The sequence below is a fragment of the Pristis pectinata genome, chromosome 20 (assembly GCF_009764475.1).
Source record: "Pristis pectinata isolate sPriPec2 chromosome 20, sPriPec2.1.pri, whole genome shotgun sequence".
In the NCBI taxonomy this organism is placed as follows: Eukaryota; Metazoa; Chordata; class Chondrichthyes; order Rhinopristiformes; family Pristidae; genus Pristis; species Pristis pectinata.
In genome coordinates, this window is record NC_067424.1 from 36,812,709 (window position 1) to 36,834,811 (window position 22,103).

At 44.3% G+C, this 22,103-nt stretch overlaps 1 protein-coding gene across 1 annotated transcript in view; it reads left to right on the forward strand.

Moving 5' to 3' along the window:
- Positions 1-4,905: 4,905 nt before the first annotated feature.
- The window catches only part of ipo9 (importin 9), a 51,099-nt gene continuing 33,901 nt past the window's right edge, over positions 4,906-22,103 (forward strand). Inside the window, 11 exon segments of the mRNA XM_052035040.1 lie at positions 4,906-5,178; positions 6,293-6,324; positions 6,326-6,355; positions 10,466-10,552; positions 13,874-13,967; positions 13,970-14,001; positions 14,003-14,060; positions 14,221-14,333; positions 18,216-18,290; positions 18,293-18,301; positions 19,720-19,839. Coding sequence (XP_051891000.1) covers positions 4,953-5,178; positions 6,293-6,324; positions 6,326-6,355; positions 10,466-10,552; positions 13,874-13,967; positions 13,970-14,001; positions 14,003-14,060; positions 14,221-14,333; positions 18,216-18,290; positions 18,293-18,301; positions 19,720-19,839 — 876 coding nt within the window. The 5' untranslated portion in view covers positions 4,906-4,952.

A 22,103-nucleotide genomic window follows, 5' to 3' on the forward strand; every position in this document is an offset into this window, starting at 1 on the left:
GTGTCAGTGGCTACTTGAGTAACTGGAGAGTTGGCTGTACAAGTAAAGTGCTTTTTCCTGGATAAAGACAAGGTTCTTGACAACTTCTGCATCTGCCAAGCAGTGTTAGGCATTTACAAAAAGTAAAGGAGGAGAAGAATTGAAAGACAAGATACCAGAGGGATAAACTTTGAGAGAAATAATATACCAAATGTATGAGCTTTGAGACACAGGAACCAGTGAGATGGGTTCAAAGAGAATATGAGAAAGAGAGAGAGAGAGATGACTGTACCAGAGTAGCTGGTCTACCTATCTACCAGTCCTACATAGGAGGCCTAGGACAGGCCCGTCCATGTGGAAGCCTGTGCAGGGCGAAGAGCTGACCCCACCAAGCCCCCACCACCGAGACTTGACTCCCAGGTCCCACTGGAGTACTGACGCAGAGACCCGAGGACCTACCAGAGTTGAAGACCCAACCAGCAGGAGCATCCAACGCTGACTCCTGTGGCCCGACCTACCCGGAGGCCCGATCAGCAGAGGCCGAGTCCCGAGGCCCGACCCAACGTGAGGCATCATAACCATGGAGATAGCAGAGGCAGAGTCCCGAGGCCCAACCCACAGAGGCAGCAAAAGCAGAATCCCAAGGCCTGACCCACAGAGGCAGCAAGGGCCAAGGCCTGAGGGGATGCCTGACGCCAGACCCCCTCCGGATCAGAAGCCCAACCGTACAGAGTACCTAGGGCCAAGTCCTGATGCTGAGGCTGCCCTAGATGCCCCCACTTACCTGCTGGGGAAGCCCACTCCTCTTAAGGACCTTCAGACCTGTATGGGGACAACAACCTATCTTACAGGCCAGCTGAATCCACTCCAGGTTTGCCCAGAAGAAAATCACTTGCCTTCTGGTCCAGATGCATCCATTCCAGGTCTATCCTTAAGCAGTCACTTGCCTTCCAGTCCAGGTGACTCCATTCCAGGACTTCCCAGACCAACCAGATGCAGGCACTTACCTCCGAAGTGTGGTAAGAGGGCTGGGCTGGGCTGCAGGTGAGTCTGAAATAACGTGGGTTCAAGAGCCCTTCCCCCAGCCTGCTAGTGAACGTCCAGGGCCATTGAGAACAAAGTTGATGAACTAAGGCAAGACTGACCTACCAAAGAGAACTGAGGGACTGCTGTGTGCTATATCTCTTTGAAACATGGCTTGCACGTGCTTCACCTGACTGTGCCATACAACCTGAGGGCTTCTTAGTTCATCGGATGGACCATATGGCATCCTTGGGCAAAGTGAGAGGCGGGTGGGGTCTTCCACTTCATAACAACTCGTGGTGCTCGGACATGATGGTCCTGGAATATCTAATGGTGAAGTGTCGCCCATACTATCTGCCACAGGAGTTAACTTCAGCTATCCTGACTGCAGTATACATCCCACCCCAGACAGACATGAAGCCTGCAGTGAATGAATTATTATACTGTGGTCAACAGCCTTGAAACAGGATACCCTTAGGCCCTCATCATCATTGCTGGTGACTTCAACCGGGTCAACTTCAAGAGTGTGTAAACAAAATACTACCAGCACATCTGTCCCACCAGGAGCCCAAACACCCTTGACCATTGCTATACAACCATCAAAGATGCCTACTGAGCTTACCCTCCTGCCTTCTCTTTGGTAAGTCAGACCGCCAGGTTGTTCTCCTTCTCCCTGCATACAAGCAGAAGCTGAAATGGGAGGATCCAGTACAGAGTCGTATAGTGCTGGTTTGAGGAAATAGGTGAACTTCTACATGACTTCTTTGAGTCAGTGGACTGGTCGACGTTCAAGGACTCAGCTGCCAGCCTAGATGCATATGTCACCACCATCACACAAGTGTGTTGAGGACTGTGTACCAAAGAGGAAAATACGGTGTTCCCAAACCAGAAACCATGGATGAACCAGGAGTTCCACTCCCTATTGAAGTCTAGGACTGCAGCATTCAAATTGAGTGACGCTGACATAGAAGTGGTGTGCTATTTGTCATTCACACTAAGCTTCTCCGCACTCACAACACGTGGACTTAAGGTTCTCAACACTACCCAAACTGCTCCTTCTCCACTTTGCCCAACCACATAGATGCCAAAGTGAAGAAAGCTCACCAGTGCCTCTACTTCGTCAGGAGGCTAAAGAAATTTGGCACATCCCCTTTGATGCTCCCCAATTTTTATTGATGCACCACAGAAAGCATCCTATCTGAATGCATCACGGCTTGGTATGGCAACTGCTCTGCCTGTAACTGCAAGAAACTGCAGAGTTGTGGACACAGCCCAGCACATTATGGAAACCAGCCTCCCCTCCGTGGACTTGGTCTACACTTGCTGCCTCGGTAAAGCAGCCAGCATAATCAACGATCCCACCCACCCCAGACATTCTCTTCCCCTCTCCCATCGGGCAGAAGATGCAAAAGCCTGAAAGCACTTAACAGCAGGCTCGAACCGCTTCTATCCCACTGTTATAAGACTATTGAACAGTTCCCTAGTATGATATGATGGACTCTTGACCTCAACAATCTACCTTGTGATGACCTTGCACCTTATTGTCTACCTGCACTGCACTTTCTCTAGCTGTGACACTTTATTCTGCATTGTGTATTGTTTTACCTTGTACTACCTCAATACACTGTTGTAATGAATTGATCTGTCCTGAACAGTATGCAAGACATATTTTAAGTGACAATAATAAACCAATCCCAATTCCAGACTGCGAGAAACACTTAGTGGAAGAAAACTGGAGGGACAGGATGAGGAGATGGCGTGCTTGTGGGGTGGACTTTGCAGGGTAGGATTTAAGTGAATTGGTGCAGTTTATTACTTTTTGTCTGATTTTTTTTTAAATTTAAAAACTTAACAGATAAGTCTTAACAATTCAATATAACACTTATAATTAGTGAGAGATTTTATTGTGCAGGCTAAGTTTTATACAATTCTATCTGAAATAGTTTGCAACAAAAATATCAAAGCACATACATGGATCCATCCCAATAATTGAAGAGGGGTTAAGATTCTACCTGCTCGAAATGCTGCCTTCCACGTTGATGCTTGACTATCTCATCTGTAATGACTCATGTTAACAGCCCCTAAGTTGCTATCCAAACAATGTGCATGAAAAAAATGCAGATACTGGAAATCAGAAATAAAAGCATGCTTTGTTTTTGGCAGCTTCCATCTGTATTAGCCTTGAGTGTATTAAAGTCTCACTTATTAATTATTTTCCCAATTAGTTCACTGTGGATGAATGAGCATAATCACTTGCAGTTAACTTTGTCCATGTGTTTGGCATTGAACAGAACAGGAATAGGTACTTCAGCTCACAGTGTCTACGTTGACCATGAACACAAATTAAACTAAACCTATTTGCCTGCATATGATCCATATCCCTCAATTTCCTGCATATTATTGTGCCTGTCTAAATGTCTCTTAAATGCCACTATTATGTTTTACCATCCCTGGCAGAGCATTTCTAGATATTTACCACTGTTTTTATATAGAAAAAAAAATATTCTGCACATCTTTAAACTTTCCCCCTATCACCCTAAAGCCATGCCCTCTGGTATTGGACATTTGTACCCTGGGAAAAAGAATGACTATCCATACTATCTATGCCTCTCATAATTTTATAAACCTCTATTAGATCTCCCCTCAGCTTCCAAAGCAAACAATCCACGTTTGTCCAATCCTCTCATTATACCTAATACTCTATAACACAGGCAGTGCCCTGGTGAACCTCTTCTGTGGATTCTATAGCCTCCACATCCTTCCAGTGACCAGAAGTGCACACAATGTACTTGTGTTGCCACTTTCAGGATCTATGGACTTGGACCCCAATATCCCTCTGTACATCAATATGGTCTCCTAAGAAACCTGCCATTTACTGTACACTTGCCCCTTTCATTTGACCTCCCAAAGTGCAACACCTCACACTTAACCAGATTAAACTCCATCTGCTGTTTGTCTGCCCATATCTTCAACTGATCTATATTCTACTGTATCCTTTGACAAAGTTCTTCATTATCCACAACTCCACCAATTTTTGTGACATCTGCAAACTTACTAATCAGCCCATCTACATTTTCACCCAAGTCGTTTACGTAAGTGTCACAAACAAGCGTTCCTAACACTAATCCCTGCAGTACACCACGGGTCACAGACCTCCAGCCAGAATAACACCCCTCCGCCACAACCCTGTCTCCTTTAGCCAAGTCAAATTTTGTATCCAATCTACCAAGTCACCATAGATCCCACTGTCTTGATCTTCTGATCAGCCTACCATGAAGGACCTAGTCAAATGCCTTAAAAGTCCATGTTGACACCATCCACTGTCCCACCCTCATCAATCAACTTCGTCATCTCTTCAAATAAAAACTCAAAAATCAAGTTTGTAAGGCATAAGCGATCCTGCACAAAGCTGTCCTGAGTATCCCTAACAGGTCCGTGCTTTTCCAAATGTGAGAAAATCCTATTCTTAAGACTCTTCTCCAATAGCTTTCCTCACACTGATGTGAGGCTTACTGGCCTATAATTTCCTGCATCATTGCTCTTCTAAAACAAAAGAACGAGATGGGCTCCTCTCCAGTCCTTTGGGACCTCGCCTGTGGCTGAATTGGATACAAAGATCTCCCACCTGGTCCATCACCCTTATTCCATGATATTGTACAGACCGACATTGGCAACACATCCTCCACACACCTGCCGGACAGTCGGAGCTCCCTGGTTACTCGTACTCAAGAACTCGTGTTACTCCCTCCTGGTCCATCACCCTCCTCCATGTCCTCCCTCCCGATCCCTCTCCCTCCACCCCGTCACCACCGGCCAGCGGAGACGCGGCGCATGCGCGGCTCGGGGCCCCGGGTGCCCGCGCATGCGCGCGGGACTGGGCGGGGCGTACGCCGGCGCCGGCGCCACTTCCGGCGTGTTTGGCGCCCGAGCTGCCGAGTGTCAGCGGGAAGATGGCGGCAGCGAGAGCGGGCGGTGGAGCGGCGGCCGGAGCGGCTCACCCGAGCGCTGCCCCCGCACCCGGCGCCCCCACCAACCCCATCACCGCCGCCCCCGCCGGCCCTGTGCAGCAGGGCCTGAAGGAGGCGCTCTTCGAGGCCCTGGGCGCCATCCTGTCCCCGGTGCAGGAGGTGCGGGCCGCGGGGGAGGAGCAGATCAAAGTGCTGGAGGTGACGGAGGGTGAGCGTCCGGGAGGGGAGAGGAGAGGAGAGGCGGGGGGGGGGGATGGGAGGGGGGAGGAGAGGAGGCAGGGGGGATGGGAGGGGGAGAGGAGAGGCGGTGGGGGGAGGGAGGAGAGGAGAGGCGGGTGGGGGGAGGGGAGAGGAGAGGCGGGGGGATGGGAGGGGAGAGTAGAGGCGGGGGGAATGGGGAGGGGGAGAGGAGAGGCGGGGGGGGATGGGAGGGGGGGAGGAGAGGAGAGGAGAGGCGGGGGGATGGGAGGGGAGAGGAGAGGCGGGCGGGGATGGGAGGGGAGAGGAGAGGCGGGGGGGATGGGAGGGGAGAGGAGAGGCGGGGGGGGATGGGAGGGGAGAGGAGAGGCGGGGGGGATGGGAGGGGGAAGAGGAGAGGCGGGGGATGGGGGGGGGAGAGGAGAGGCGGTGGGGGAGGGGAGAGGAGAGGGCGGGGGGGGAGGGGAGAGGAGAGGCGGGGGGGATGGGCAGGGTGGAGGGAGAGGAGAGGCGGGGGGGATGGGAGGGAGGGAGAGGAGAGGCGGGGGGGCTGGGAGGGGGGGGAGAGGAGAGGGGGGGGATGGGAGGAGGAGAGGTGGGGGGGGGGGAGGGAGAGGGGGGGGGGGGGGGGGGAGGGGGGGGGGGGGGGAGGGGGGCAGGGGAGGTGGGGGGACTGGCTCAGGTACACAGTGGATTAATGGGAGGGAGGATGGGGATGAGGTTTCCTTCTCCCTGCTTCTTTCAATGTTTGCCCCCTATTCCCTACAGTTGCGCCCTTCTCACTGTGGTTGACCCTTGGTTTTCTTCAGGTGTATGTCCCTGCTCCCCCACCATCCTGTCTTCCCTTGGTCCCACTTCCCTGGCACCCTTTTTTTTTCCCTTGCCTTCCTTGTCTTTTTTGTCCCATTCCTCTGGTTCTCTCTTCCCTACCCACTGACGGCCCTGTGCCCACTTCCCCCCCTTGCCCTGCATCCCTCCCTCCCTCCCTCCCTACCTCCTTCTAGTTCCCCTCTTTTTTTTATCACATTGATCCCTTCTTTCTGACTTACTGTCCTGGTCTCTGTTGTATATTGAATATGAAGTAATATCTGTTCTTGCTAATGGGTGGTTGTGTTCTGTTTCAGAGTTTGGTGTTCACCTAGCTGAGCTAACAGTGGGATCCCCAGGGAGTTCTGGCTATCCGGCAGGTATGTGGAGCAGTATCTCAGAGCACAGTCTTTAAAAGATGGAGGAAACTGTAGTGTTGCATACCAGCAACAATAGAAACACAATGAGCCACGTATAAATGTTAGAATCTATTTATTAATAACTACTTGTAATAATAAGAGAAATAAAAACATTAAATATTAAACATTGACCCCAAAACAAACCCGAAATGTGTGTGTGTGGGGAAAGTTCCCAAACCCCCAAGTCTAGGAACAGTTCTCAAAGTTCAGTTCAGCAAGTCATGAAGCAATACGATGAGCAAAGGCTTCTGAAAACCACAGTAGAATGTAGAGAGAATATAGAGAGCAGTTTACGAATTCCACAAGTTGCATGATGGAACCCATATGACACTTCAATCGCTGAAGAACTCTTTTGCTTTTAGTCAGAGATATCTGCCACTTTGAGGGCACGCGAGATGTGCTGCCCATAGATATACCTGCTTTCAGTACAGGTTAACAACAAAGTGGACTCCACAGATTGCTCCACAAATATTCATACATGGAGTTGTATAGTGACACTCACGCCGATTGTCCGTCACTCATAGACTCAGAGACTGGCAGTCAATGTTACCATCCCCCGCTCCCCCCTCACTCCCTTTGTCTGTCTGTGCAATTGCCAGCACTTCCAGTTATCATTGTTTTTTTCACTCTCAGTAGTCAGATGAAAATACACACACTACCACTCAGGTATCTTAAAGGGACACTCATCAAGTAGCAACCTGGGCTCAACAGTAGCAACATTATTATTTCTTTGCTGTGGGTGGAGGAAGGTCACATTAATTAATTGTCATTTCAATTTCAATCTCAATCACAGTAGTGCAGTTACAAGGCTAAATTTATGGTGGAATTATTCTCTCAACTGTGTGAGTTCTGTTGGTGTTGTTTGCGGTTATGTTTGTGTTGGTGCTCTAAATCCAATCCTATAAAGTACACACCTGCAGATAAAAAGGAATTATTGAGTGATGCAAATAAATAGCATTCTAAAATTAAAAGAAACATGTTTAAATGCTGGATCCTTGGTAATTAAAATCACATCACAGAGCCCTCTGCCATCAACCTACTGGTCACCATCGACTAGGACCTGAGCTGGATCAGTAGGTCTTTGGCCACAAGCAGGTCAAATGCTGGGTTTTGGGAACATAATGGAATACTTTCCACTTCTCTGAAAGAGTGTGACACCACAACACTCAAGAAACTGTGTCAACTAGCAATAAAAGAGGCTTCTTAATTTGTACGTTATCTAAGTATGTAAATGATTTGTTAACCTTTAAGGTGAGAGGATTTTAATAGAAGACATTGAAGTCTATTGCAATTGTATAGAGCTTAGGTGCGACCACAGGTGGAGTATTGCTAACATTTTTGCCTTAAGAATAAAGGAGTGCGGTGAGTATTCACTAGACTGGTTCCAAGGAAGGTAGGTTAATCGTTTGAGGAGATATTTGACTTGGCCTTATTTTGTTATTTTATAGTGTATAGAAGAATGGAAGATCTAATTGAAACTTGCAGAATTCTTGCATGCCTTGACAGGTTGGATGCAGGAAGGATGTTTCCCTTGGCTGAGGAATCCAGAACCAGGATGAGTTCACAGCAACCTAGGTGATTAACTGCAGTGCATTTAGTAGATGGCATGCACTGCAGCCAGTGTCCACCGGTGGTGGAGGAATGAATTTTCTCAAGTCATAAGTCATTAGAAAAGGGATGTTCACAGTTCCTAATTTGTACCCCAGGTGGCTGTGGGGGCTTGGTTGTTGGGTTCTTTAAACAGGTTTCTAGATATTAAGGATAGGGATGGTGTGGAAAATGGCTTTGAAGTAGAAATTAGTCATGGTCTTAATGGCAGAGAAGGCTTGAAAGGCCTGCTGATCCTGTTTCGTACGACTGAAGAGAAAATTCCTTCTTTATCTCCGTCATGTGAACAATAGCTACAATCTACAAAATGCACTGCAGTAGCTCACCTCGGCTCCTGTTAGAACCACCCAGGCCTCTACCAGCAGGAAGGGTGAGAGTTGCAGACACATCACCAGTTGCATCTTGTGTACATCATTCCACCATAGATACTGGGTTTAAACTCTGCTCAACTCTGCTCAGAGTGCCTTCAGTGAGATTGCTGTGATTCAAAAAAAGTGGCTTATTACTACCATTCCAAGGATAATTAGGAATAGACATCTGCAATTGAAAATAATAGAAGAATTAGCTGTGAATGCTATGTTATTTTGTAGTCTAGGCTAGGATGAAGGGTTCTGGATCATAATGGAATCCAGGGTTTTGGGGAGTTTCTGTGACTTTCACCCCTGCTATAGCAGAAGAGAATTTGCATCTCTCTCTCCTGTCTGTGCACCTTTCCCTGATTGTCCTCTTCCCCATACTGCCTCAGAGCTTTGATGTCCATCATCCACACTGTTTCAGAGCCCCATCAGTCTCTACACTTCTGTTTTGTTTCGGCCACACTTGGTGTGGATGACTTTTTCCTCTAATTTTCTTCCTCTTAAGTTGGGAGCTGACTGGTTATCCCTAACTTTCTGTAAAGCTCCCCGTCCTGGTTCTGATTTCACATCTTTTGTTCTCACTTTATGCCATCTCCAGGCTTGTTTGAGAAATCCATCGCTTGTTTTCTTGACCCAAGCTGCTGATTGCTCATTCTTCTGTATTTGCTGAGATTTAGAGGGTTTGCTTTCACCAGGTATTCACTGCCTTGTATGAAAATCTGATCATCCTTATCAAGAGTATTGCCTAATATACAGCCTTCCTTTCCTCTCAAGTTCTTCAAAATACTACATAAATGGAAAATATAGGAAAAAACTCAGCAAGTTGTGTAACATTTGTGGATAGATCCTTCTCTTTCTACAGATGCGACCTGACTTGCTGAGTTTTTCTTGCATTTTCTGCTTTTGTTTGAGATTTCGAACATCTGCAGATTTTTTCTTGATTTTCATTTATCCTTGAAACCGCACGCTGTTGCCTCCCAAATTCTGGGTTCCTTCTTGCGAATGATGTTTAAATTCCTCAAATCAAGTATCGCTCCACTTGACCAAAGTTCTAATGATATTAGATGTGACTGTCAAAGATAAACTATCCCTCCACATCTTTCCTAACTTATCAATGGTCATAGATCTCCTCGTCGTCCTGCAGCCCTTTTCCATCACCCGGCTGAATGGAGCTGCTGCCCTGGTTCCATTCTTAACTAATTAGTTCTAGCTGAAGAATCATCTGGGTCGGTTTCTGTTCAGCATTGTGAATTTTGGTTTCCACCAGTGATCTATGCTTGTGCTTTTCTGATTTTAAGATGTTATCTGGGAACATTGTGTCAGTTTCTTTGTTTGCCGACTGCATCCACTTCCACCACATCGTGGCCAACTCCTTCACTGTGAGATTGCTGTAGAAGATCCAATTCTGGATGAGCAGACACTGATCCCTAGCCAGGGTCTCTGCTCCGTCTCCCAGGCCACTGGCCCCGTTCCCTCATTGGGTATCAATCTCTCGAGCTGAATAAAGCTGTTAACAGTCTTGATGTCATATTTGACCCCAAGATGAGCTTCTCAGCACACACCTGAACTATCACAACGGCAACCATTTTTGGCCAGTGAAGCATTCTTTCAACCTATTGCTATGTTGCAGGTAGTCTATTGTTCTCTGATAATTGTTGGCCTGAAAAATCAATTTTGGTACTTTAAAATGTGGGGTATGTTAAAATAGAATAATTTCAGATAGAATAAACTCAAAGTAAGCTCTACTTTGTGTGTTAGAAATGAACTAGTTTGTATTTGGCCTTCCTTTACTGGAGGGTTGATCAGTCTCTTCCATCAGGTGGTTATATTAAAAAAAGGGAAATGGTGTGGTTAATGCTCAGTGTATGAAGTGTGGTTTTTATTATCGTGGCCTTGAATCGTGCTATGTTACGCTTTTCAACTTTGGGAGGTAAAGGTAAATTCATCATTAGGCTCTTAATATCCTTCTATGTAAGAGGCCAGGAATGCTGTTTCTAAGATTAAATCGAATGCAGATAAGTGTGGAAATATAAACAAAACATTAACCAGATGTTTCTCAAGGAATGTAAATGATCAAAAGCATTAACTTGACCCTTCTTATCCACAGCTGGCATCTGTAATTCTCAAACAGTACGTGGAGAATCATTGGTGTAATCAGTCAGAGAAATTCCACCCACCTGAGACTACTGAGAGGGTAAGAGCACAACAAGATCATTACCAACTCTTAATGGATGTGTTCCTTTGCTGGGTGAGGGCATCAGGATGAAAGGTTAGATGGAAAAAAAGCACACAAATTTAGAAGTTAGGGAGGTGTGTTTAAAAATGTGTGGAGATCAGAGAGCCAAAGCACAATAGGAAGGAACAGTTCAGAAATGGGCATGATCTATAAGGGGACAAAGACAAACCTGTCTGACGTGGGGTGGGTGGATAAGGTTGATGAGATGTGGCATGTTGCTGTGGAGGGAGTGGAGTGAATACTCACCAGGTCAGTTCCTTATCTGGTTGGACTGATGTATGAAGGCAGATTGCGACAAATTGGGCTTGTATTCAATAGCATATTGGAAAAACTCGTTAGGGAACCTTATTGAAACTTGTGAAATCTGGATGGAACTGGACCAACTAGGTGGAAGAGGGATGTACCAGAAAGTGGGGAAGTCCGGGACCAGGGGGTCACAGTCTGATGTTAAGGGTGAGCCATTTTAAGACTCGGATCAAGAGGAATTTATTCACCTAGAGCTTGATGAACCTGTGGAATTTTCTACCACAAGGCAGGTCGGGCCATATCATTAAATGTATTGAAGAAGGAATTGATATAAAACTGGCTAATGAGAATGAGGGACGAAGAGAGGAAGTAGGAACAGAAAGCTGAATTTAGATGATCAAAACCTTTATAGTATTCCTAGATAGAATCAGCGTACTCCTTATTTTACTGTATAGGGCAATGACACTTTGGTAGTAATGACTTGGCTGAAAGAAGGGTTGTGATTGGAAACAATTCTGTCTGTTATTAAGAAACGATAAGAAAGGAGAAAGACAAGGTGGCAATATTGATCAAAAATAGTGACACGTGAACAGAATTTGGTATTATGAGCTTGTTCAATTATTCAGCAAAGTCATGGCTGATCAGTGACCTATCTCCAAATTGCTTTTTTTGTCCTCACAACCCTTATACCTTTGATTAATAATAAAAAAAAATCCATCTTGGGGTACATTCCATTGAACAACAAGGGCAGGGGACTTGGAGCCAAAGCTCCACTAATAACCAAAAAGATAGAGTAAGACAGCAGGGGAAACAAAAAAAAATATACAGTAGATGTCAGGTTGCTAATGCAAATGAGGACAGGCTGATTACAGAAGGTTCAGAGGGGAAGAAGCAAAGTGGGAGGCAAGGAGAGAGCTTCAGAAAAAAGTCCGACAGCAAGTGTAAAAATGGAATGTAAAATATTCAACAGGCATGTGAACAGAAAAGGGGTTTTTAAGGGGAGAAGTGAGGCCAATCAGAGACCAGAAAGAAAATTCACTTGTGGAGGCTGAAGGTCAAAATGAGTGTCTTCAATAACTCTTCAAGGAAGAAGATGCTGTAGAAATCTCAATACAGTAGGATGTAATTGAGATTCTGGATGGGCAAAACATTGATAGGAGTGATATTGGCAAGGCTGCACTTAAAATGGATAAATCACCTGGTATGGATGGGATGTGTCCTGGGTTGATGAGGGAGGAGATTTCAGAGGCCCAGGCTATGATCTTTCAAGCATCTATAAAATCGGTGTGGTAGCTGAGGGATTGTAAAATTACAAATGTTATGTACTTGTTCAAAAGTACCTTGGCAGGAACCCAGTCACTATGGACTAGTCAGTGTGGCCTTGGTGATGGGAAAGTTAGAAACGATACTCAGAGAATTAGCAGTCACTTGGACTGGTGTAGCTTGATAAGCGAAAGCCAGCATGGATTTGTTAACAGCAAATCATGTTTAACATGACAGTTTTTTGATGATGTACTAAAAACGATTGGAGGGAAATGTACAAAGGAGTTTTGCCAGGCGCACTGCATTTCTTAAAACATAATAATTTAGACTTGGATGTAAAGTGTACAATTTCTAAATTTGCTGATGTTGCAAAACTTGTAGGCACAGTGAACTGTCAGGATAGTAATTGACTTCACGAAGATATAGACAGACTGGTAGGACAGGTAATGCTCAGAAATGTGAAGAGTTGCATTTTGGTAGTAAGGATGAGCAAAGGCAACATAGAGGGCACGATGGTAAAGATACAAGAATTATGGATATATTTGCTTGGTTCGTAGAAGGTGGTGGAAAAAGTATGTGGAATCCTGCGCTTTTTAGAGTCATAGGGTTATACAGCACAGAAACAGGCCCTGCAGCCCAACTCTTCCATGCTGACCAAGATGTCTATCCAAGCTGGAACCACTTGCCTGTGTTTGGCCAATATCCCTCTGAACCTTTCGTGTCCATCTACCTGTCTAAGTGTCTTAATCATTGCAATTGTATCTGCCTCTACAGCTTCTTATGGAGTACAAGAGTGAGGACATCATAATGAATCTTTATAAACTGGTTTGGCTACAAATGGAGTTGTGTGTCCTGTTCTGAATGCCACACTTCAGGAAGGACGTAACAGTTTTAGCGAAGGTATAGGAGAAGATTACCTAAATAATTCTAGGGTTGAGGGATTTCAGTTTTGTGGATAGCCCGGAGTTGTTCTCCTCAGAGCAGAAGAAGAAGAGCAGAGCAGATGAGAAGATCTGACAGAAATTTTTTTTAAACTATGAATGGCATGGACAGGAGATAGTTTAAGACTGTTCCCATTGGCAGAGTAGTCAAGAACCAGGGGACGTTCAGTGAATGTGATTGGCAAAAGAGCCAAGAGTGACAAGAGGCAAAAGATGTTTTACACAGTGACTGGTTCACAGACTGGAATGCACTGCCAGAGTGGTAGTTGGGGCAGATTCTGTTGCAGTGTCTCAAATAAATGGCCAGGTCCTTGAGAGAAAGCAGATTAATCTGAATAGTTGCAGGGATGCAGTGCCCTAGCTGCAAGTTTTAGCTGTAAAGCTGGTGGTGTTCTTGGAGTGAAAGAGGTTGAGGGGAGATTTGACAGTATACAGGGTTAAGGCAGGTTTAGGTAAGGGAGACAAAGAGCTGTTCCCGTGACTTGACGGTACATGGACAGGGCAACAAAGGCATCGTTTTGGGCAAAAGCTACAGAGGGTGGGGGGAATGTGAGGAAGAACTTTAGAGCAAGTGGTATTGAGCAGAAACTCGCTGCTTGTGAGGGTGAAAGAAGTGGAAATTGATTCAGAATTTGAAAAGCAATTGGATAGGCACTTGAAGAAAATAAACTCGCAGGGCAAAGAGTTTCAAGTTGAGGAATAGATCAGATGACGTTGCTGTGCAAAGGGCTTCATGGACTCGGTGGGTTTATTGTTGTCCTCCAGCTCAGTAACTGAAGATGACTAATCAGAGTTGGTTTATCCAGTCTTTATTTAACTTCTGTTGCAGGCTAAGGTGGCCATCAGAGAGCTTTTACCAAGTGGCCTGCAAGAGTCGATCAGTAAAGTGCGATCCAGTGTAGCCTATGCTATATCAGCAATAGCCCCTGGGATTGGCCTGAGGCCTGGCCAGATCTCTTTCAGACTGTTGATGGAGATGTTGATCAGCGGCGATGTGAATGCTGTGCACGGGGCATGCGTGTCCTCACAGGTATAAATAATGGGCTGTCTTGTCAGAACTCTCACACTATTTTGAATGTGTTGTCACAGTGGGGAACTCTTCAAACTATTGTAATGCTCTGAACTGAAGGCGTACTACTCAATTTTATTTAGAGAGGCCCCACGTTCGGTTCCGAGTTCTGTTTGTGACTTTCTTCTGCAGAGTTACTCGGGAGGTTACAGACACCCAGATGCCACTGGTAGCACCTGTAATTTTGCCAGAAATGTACAAGATTTTTACAATGGCTGAGGTAAGTTACTTCTTGTTGCCATTAGTTTTTTTAACTTCTGAGTCTACCAAATCCTTAAATTTTCTCCATGTGGAGATTGTTTCTCAATATGTTTGCAGAAAAGTCAGTGACAATTTGAAGGTTAAGCACCTTTCATCAGATAAAGTGGCCACAGACACTGATGTTTGCACAATACTTGCACTTGGCAACATGGATTAGGAGGCAGATGTAAGGAGGAAGGACACTGAAGAGAGTTTGCAGTTGGAGGATTTGATAATTCAGGAGAACGTCCTCTGCAGCTTTTCAGGAATGTGCGTTGTCCAGCATCCACAGAGGTCCTCACAGAGAGGGGAATGATTCAGTTGTCACGATGGAAAAGATGATTTGGGCCATTGATATGGTAGACTCATAACACCCGGCCAGAGTTGGTGGTGGCCCTGGGGGTGGGGGAATTGCGGGGCAGCTGGAGAGAAGGGATGTTGAGGATTTACCTGAAGCATATAACGTGTCTGAAAAGGTTAACAGGCAAGAACGAAGATGGGACAAGGTGAGGAACATAAGTAACATGAATATTTAGGGAACAAAAGCTATAGAATGTATATGACAGGAATAAAAAGCACTTTGTAGTGCATCCACCAAAAAAAAACTGGGAAATTGGTGAGTTTTCATGATTATTTGGGAAAACTGAAACAATGCAACTCCTGGTCTCTGTTAAGCAACCAAATATTGTAGGTTTCTAATATATTTAGAAAGGATGGAACAGGAAAAACATGGGGGGTGATTTACTAATCAGAAATATAAGGTATTTGGGGGAAAAAGGATGCAACTTTAATACAGTAATAAATCCAAATGTACTGGAGAATTGATATTTACAGTATGTTGCCAGACCACCAATGGTGGAAAAACCATGTCAGCAAATCTGAGATGAATAAAAAGTGCTGAATAATATAAAAGAAACAGTTTCCAAATGTACTGATGAGGTAGGGAAAAGCTTAATGGGGCACCTTTTTTCATGTATTATGTAAGAAGTGAACAAGGGAGCAATCACAACTTGATTCTAGTTACGGAAAATGAACTACAGCAGATCTCCAAAAGTAAGTGTAGGAAAACACCTAGGTAATAGTGATTATAATCACTTATTTTAAAACCATAGTATGTTAAGGAAAATACAATGTCATTTTATGAAATAACTAATTTTAAAAAGGATGAGAAAAGAACTTGAAGGTAAATGGGGAAACGTTGACAGTGGATAAGAACAACAGTGGGAAATGTATAAAGGGTGAATGGGAGTTTGAGATGTGTTCTTTTTTTTCCAAAAAATAAATAAGGGAAACAACATGCAATATGAAACACTGAATGAATCCAGTTCAAGTTTATTGTCATGGACATGGGTATAAATACCATGAAAATGAGATTTTTTACAGCACCAGCCAGTACGTCCCAAACATAAGTTATCATAAATTAACAAAGATACACATTGCACAAAAACAAACAATAACATTGGTGCAAATTGAGAGAAAAAGAAATATAAAAGAAAACAAAGGGGAAGAACTCAAAAGAACAAATTGGAAAAGCAACGTGAATCAATGAAAATTAAATTGGCAAAGAAAGAGTTGTATAAATGCTAGAAGATTAGAATATGTTCACCAAGAAGGAAGTACAGTATACCTGCAGTCAATGTACAGCAAGCCACTTCATGATTGATCCTGACTGCAGCAAATCTCCCTCCAGCTTCTTAACAACATTCAAAATAGTGGTCCCCAACATTTTAAAATGAATGCCCCATTTTGTTCACACTAGGTAAAACACACACCCAGCCATAAGCAGCTGACCTTGTCACAGATTGCTCCTTTTAAGGAACTGGGCTGACCCAGCAATTCATAGGGGCATTTAAAACCCCACAGCTGCGGCAGCTAGCATGCTTTGCGTACATTTTTTGTGAGTTTTATAATTATATTTCCTGTTTGTGCCCCTCCCACTATTCAGATTGTTTTAAGAAGGGCTCATTGTGAACCTATGATCCATCAGGTTAGGTTGATTTCATAAGTTACCCTCCTGAAAATAAATCTGCTTTGCTGCTGCTATATAACCCCCACCACCACACTCGCAAAAGATTCTGCTCAGCTGTTTAGTCCTAGTCAGGGAAAATCCATTGTTACCAGTGATAACAATACTAAGGATTTAGAATAAAGGGCATGTGTTCTTTTCTTTCCCCCCACTGTGCTCACAGTTGAAACAAACCATTCAACTTAAATCATGAGGCTTCACACTACAGTCTAGACAAAGACTGGGTTACTGCAGGGTAGTAACTGGCAAACACATTTTTAGTGTTTGCGAGGGGGAGTAGGGTATTTAATAGGAAAAAATTTGATTTTCTATTTGTTTAACAGTGCAATTGCAGCAGTAATTAACAATATTTTAGTTGCTTGACAGCTCTGTCTTTAAGATAGAAAATAATTAATTGATCTGAGAAAAGTTAGGAAAGACTCCACTAATTAAAGCATTGGAAGAAAGAGTAAGGAATCTTTACACGTGGGTGTAATGGAAAAATACAGGGAACACAAAAACGAATAATCATGGATTTCGACGGCATTGTCTAATCGGCCTAATTGAATTGTGGTAATGCAGTAGAGGGGGTGCAGCTGTATTTTCAAAAGGCCTTTGTTAGGCTGCCATAATTGGAGAGTCAGGGAGCCGATACAACAATGGATAACAATCTGGCTACAATACAGCAAATAGAGTTTGAATTAAGCCTGGGTTTCACAGGGGCCGTCAGATTTCTAATCCAAACCACTTCTGTGGGCTACTAAATGAGAAACGTGTTTGATTTTGTTCAAGCCATTCAGAAAATGCATAAAATCTGTTTGTTTAAGAACAGCTAGTTGTTCACATCTCCTAAGGACAATTTCACACATTGCTATTTCCTCCCTGTTCGTCCTCAGTACTTGCTGTCCTTCAGGCTCACTGGTTTCATCACTGAGAGTAAAGTCTGGGAGGGAGGCCATGCCAGGCATGGTAATTCATAGGAATCTTGCAACCCTTTGTGCTTGTACCGACCCTTAAAAGGGCGAATTGTAATTGCAATCAGTTCCAGTGTGAAACCTTTCTTTGTCTGTACTGTACCTGTGTTGCTTTATGACATACCTGTGCATACCCACACTGTAGCCCTTTGTTGCACAGTGACAGGCCCCTGCTCACCAGTAAAATATAGCTGCATAACTCTGCTCAGAAATGAGGGTTGGGCATGATATTGACACTGAATCTCTGGTCCCAGGCCCTGGCAGTAGGTGGGACCTGGGTAGCCACTGGGAGAGGAAATGAGGGATGAGTCCTAAATGCATTCTCTGACTTCAACAACACTGCTACTATCTGTGCCCTTTTCTGCTGGACAGTGTCATAGGCCACTTTATAGAGGCTGGGGCTATCCTGAAAGTTCCCAGAGACCTTTGATAGGTCCTGACTTGGGCAATATGCCATAGTAATATGGTCGTATAACAGAAATGGGTCCTTGACCCATTGCATCCGTGCCGATCATCGAGCACCCATCTGCACTAATCCCCTTTTTCCCCTCCTATCCCTGTCAATGCCTCGTAAGGTTCTCCTGCCATCCGCTTACACTGGGTACAATTTGCAGTAGCCAATTAATTTATCATCCAGCACATCTTTGGCATATGGGAGGAAACCAAAGCATTCAGATGAGACCCATGTGTTTCAAAGGGATAACATGTAAGCTCCACACAGATGTTATTCATACTCGATGTGTACATTTGCTCTCGGACTTGCATCAACTCCTTTTGTGCCCACTCAGATTTGGTAAGTCCCTGTGTTCTGACTGTTAAATCAACCTAAATGGTGATGAAGTGTTTAAGATACCCAGATGCTGATTTCTGTTTGTTTCTGAAGGTTTACAGTATTCGGACTAGAGCACGTGCAGTTGAGATCTTCACCACATGTGCCAACCTTATTTGTGCATTGAGGAAGTTGAGAAGGTAAGCGAAAAGGGCTTAAGCTTGGAATAAAACTCATTTCGCTCATTATGCCAATTTCCTTTCAAATAATGAGCATTAGTTTTTCATTAATCGATTCTTTATCCATTGCCACCCTGACCAGTGGTTCAGATTGCCCTCAAATTGCTGTGTAAATCAACAAGAAGTATTTGATATGTAATACTCTCAGTTAGTTCTCTTGATCAGATGGATTCAGATCCTTCATAAAATATTGATTTAAATTCCTTCTTTCATATTTTCCCCCTCATTTTCATTGCAGAGGGTGGGGCAACGGTGGCCATGGATGTGATTAAGGGAAAAGTGGGGTGAATATCTGAATGACTTAAAGTTAAAATAAAACTGCATTGTTGAGGAAATGTCTGCATTGTGTCTTAATGTGCTTCCTCTGCTGAGGGGCAGGAGATTACTGCTGATTGTTAATTATTCCTTAAGTCTTTATGCTGGCGGGAAACACTTATTAATCACCTCTTTTACTCTCTGACGCATGTTTGTGTGTATAAGGTACAGGTCACTGCATAATTTATACATGATACTTGTGTGAGGGTTGTGTGTATTTGTATGTTGTATAAGCATGTGATATATGCACCTGAATTATTGATGTTTATAAATGCTCTTATTTGCATTGGTCATGTGACTCATTGTTATACCGTGTGTGTGTGAGTGATGTGTGTCTCGTGATTTTATACACGTGTACCAGTGTAGTGTGCAACCCACTTCTCTTACATTCCCCTCTATCACGTTTGAAACATCTAAACCATGGAACGTTGAGTTGCCAGTCTTGCCTTTCTCCCAACCAAGTTTCTGCAATGACTACAGCATTGTTGTTCCATGTACTAATCCAGGCTCTAAGCTTATCTGCCTTGCTCGTTTTACTCCTTTCATTAAAATAAACACACATCAGGCTGTCAGTCCTGCTATGTTCATTAACCTGGCTTTGCCTGTTCTTCCTATTAAACATGCCTGACCTAACTTCTACGTTCTCCTCAATCTCTCCACTGCTGATCTTCTCTGGTTCTCATCCCCCTCTAGTTTAAGCCATCCCGAGTAGCACTAGCAAATCTTCCTGCAAGGATGTTGGTGCTCCTCACTTCAGGTGAAACCTACCCTCCTTGTACATGTCCCACCTGCCCTGGAAGAAAGCCCAGTGATCCAGCTATCTGAAGCTGTCCCTCCCTACACTAGCTGGTTAGCAACGCATTCAACTGTACTGCCTTCCCAACTCTTGCCTCGCTAGCACATGCCACTTGTAAAACCTTTTGTGTTATTCTGATATCCCTCAAGTTTCTCATAACCCTTTTGATCTGGTGTACATGCGGATGATGCGGTTTGCTCATTGTGTGGGTTGTGTACTGCCTGATGAGAAATATTATATCTGAAGGCTTTTCCTGTACATCTGACAGGGCGCAGCCAAGGCATTGATTTTCCCTGTGGTACAGCAATTCATCCAGGCATTTGTACAAGCTCTGCAAATGCCAGATGGCCCAAATTCTGATAGTGGACTGAAGATGGAAGTGCTAAAGGTAAGTAATGAGGAGTTAATCGGGCAATGATTGCAACCTGAGCTGGCAGTCTGGGCCATTGAAACCAAATAACCTCTTTCATGTTGGCAATAGTAGTGTTTAATAACATTCTCTTGCTGATTGGATATTACAGTAGGAACTAAGCCAAGAAACCCTGAAGTGAATGTTCCTTTGATGAAAATGCCACCTCAGTACTAGAGTGTTACTTGAAGAATAGGAGCATGACTGATCTGTGACCTAATACTATAAACCCTTTGTCCCATATCCCTTAGATTCTTGGAAGTAAAACAAAACAGGTGATTAGTCTGCAATAAACAAAAAGCTGGGAACGCTCAGGCCTTAATTGTTTCTCTCTCCACAGACGCTGCCTGACCTGAGTCTAGCATTTTCTGTTTTTGTATCCCTTTGATAAACATAGGTTAAACAAGGGTCTTTTTAATTGATAATTGACCTGCATTTACTTGCTGTGCATTATGTCAGTTCTAAATAGTTTCTTTGCATATTACCTAACTTTACCTTGAAATTTTTTCCGGTGCCTCCGAATACAGGGCATACCAGTGAAGTAGTGTCTCCCTACCTCAAACGTAGATAAAATCACCCTTTAATTTAAATTCTGAGGCATGCAAACTCAATTCATGATTAAACCCTTTAAGACAGGAAAATTACACTCCTCGCAAGACCAATATGTCAGTCATAATGAGTACTGCCCAAACCTGAATACACTGAAGCTGTCCTCTTGAATTGCTGCAGTCCTTCTGGTGATAGTTGCCATTCAGAAGTACTAAATGGAGCCTCTATCTGCCCTTGTACCCCAGACTCGAAATTCAAAGACAAAGGGAGCTCTCTTTGATGTCTTGGCTAATATGCATCCCACGCTGCTCAGTATCTTTATGAATAGAAAGCTGCAAGCAGATCTAATATACAATGGGAAATACTCAGCAGGTTAACAGGAGAGAGAACAGTTATTGTTTGGGTCAATGACACCATCAGAAATGGCAAATTAGAGGTGCAGCAGGTTGTATGAAAGGTCACATGCAGATAGAAAGAACAAAACGGGAGGTCTCTGATAGGGTAGAATGTAGGAGAGATTAAATGATAGGAGGAATAATGCAAATCAAAAGGCAGTGGGTGGGTATTTTTTAAAAATGAAACTAGAGTAAGTAAAATTAGCAACAGCTGAATTGTTACTGTCAGCTGACCAAAGGAAAGGAAGCACTGGCAATCCATTATTAGTGAACTGGGTGAGTCCTGAAGGCTATAATGTGGCAATCAAACGACAGGGTCTTATTCACGTCAAGCTTCTGTTTAGGTTCAGTGGATTAGTGAACTCTGCTCTCAATTCACTGATTTTTTTTTTTGTTTAATTCATTTTTGCGATCTGTGTATTCCTGCAAAGTCACCATTTACTGCTGTACCTAATTCCTCCTGAGAAGATGGGATGGTGAGTTGTCTTCTTGAATTGCTGCAGACCTTCTGGTGATGGCACTCCCGCTGTGCTGCAGGATAGGGAGTTACAGGATTTGATTCAGCAACAACGAAGGACGACTGATATATTTCCACATCAGAATGGTGCGTGACATGAGGGGTACTCTGCAGATAGTGGTTTTCCCATGCACCAGCTGCCCCAGATATTGGTGGGTTTATGGGGTGCTGTCAGAATAGCCAGAGGGAGTATTTGTAACGTGTTTTGTAGATGATCCATACTATAGCCATTGTGCACCAGTGGTGGAGGAATAAACATTTAGGGTGGTTAATGTGGAGCTATTGAAGTGGGCAGCTTTGTTCCAAACTGCACCATCCCCAAGGACTCCTGTCCCACAACCACTCAAGTGGAGGAGGAACTTTTGGTATGGGATTGAGAATCTTGAGGCCGTGCATCAGGACTACACAGAACCCCTGCAGAAGTAGCACACCACCACATAAATATCCCCTGGAATCTGCTCTTGTTAAGCTCTTCCTGTCCCATCCGTGTAAGAGTTTGCTGTTTTCACACGGTCCTTGTTAGCCATCTTGGGGCCCACAAAACTGGAGCAGAAACAAGTCAGCCTCAATCTCAAGTCCTACATTACCATGGATAGGCAGTTGTCTGGTTCTGTAGCGTTTGCTGTAACCTGTGATCTCAGCTGTTTCCAAATTTCCAGCGGAGTGAATTGAAATGACTGGAGACTGGCTTCCTTCTTGGTGAGGATCTCAGGAAGAAGCTGAGGTGGATCATCCAGTTGGCAATTCCGGCTGAACCTGCTCGTGAAAACTTCATCCTTGTC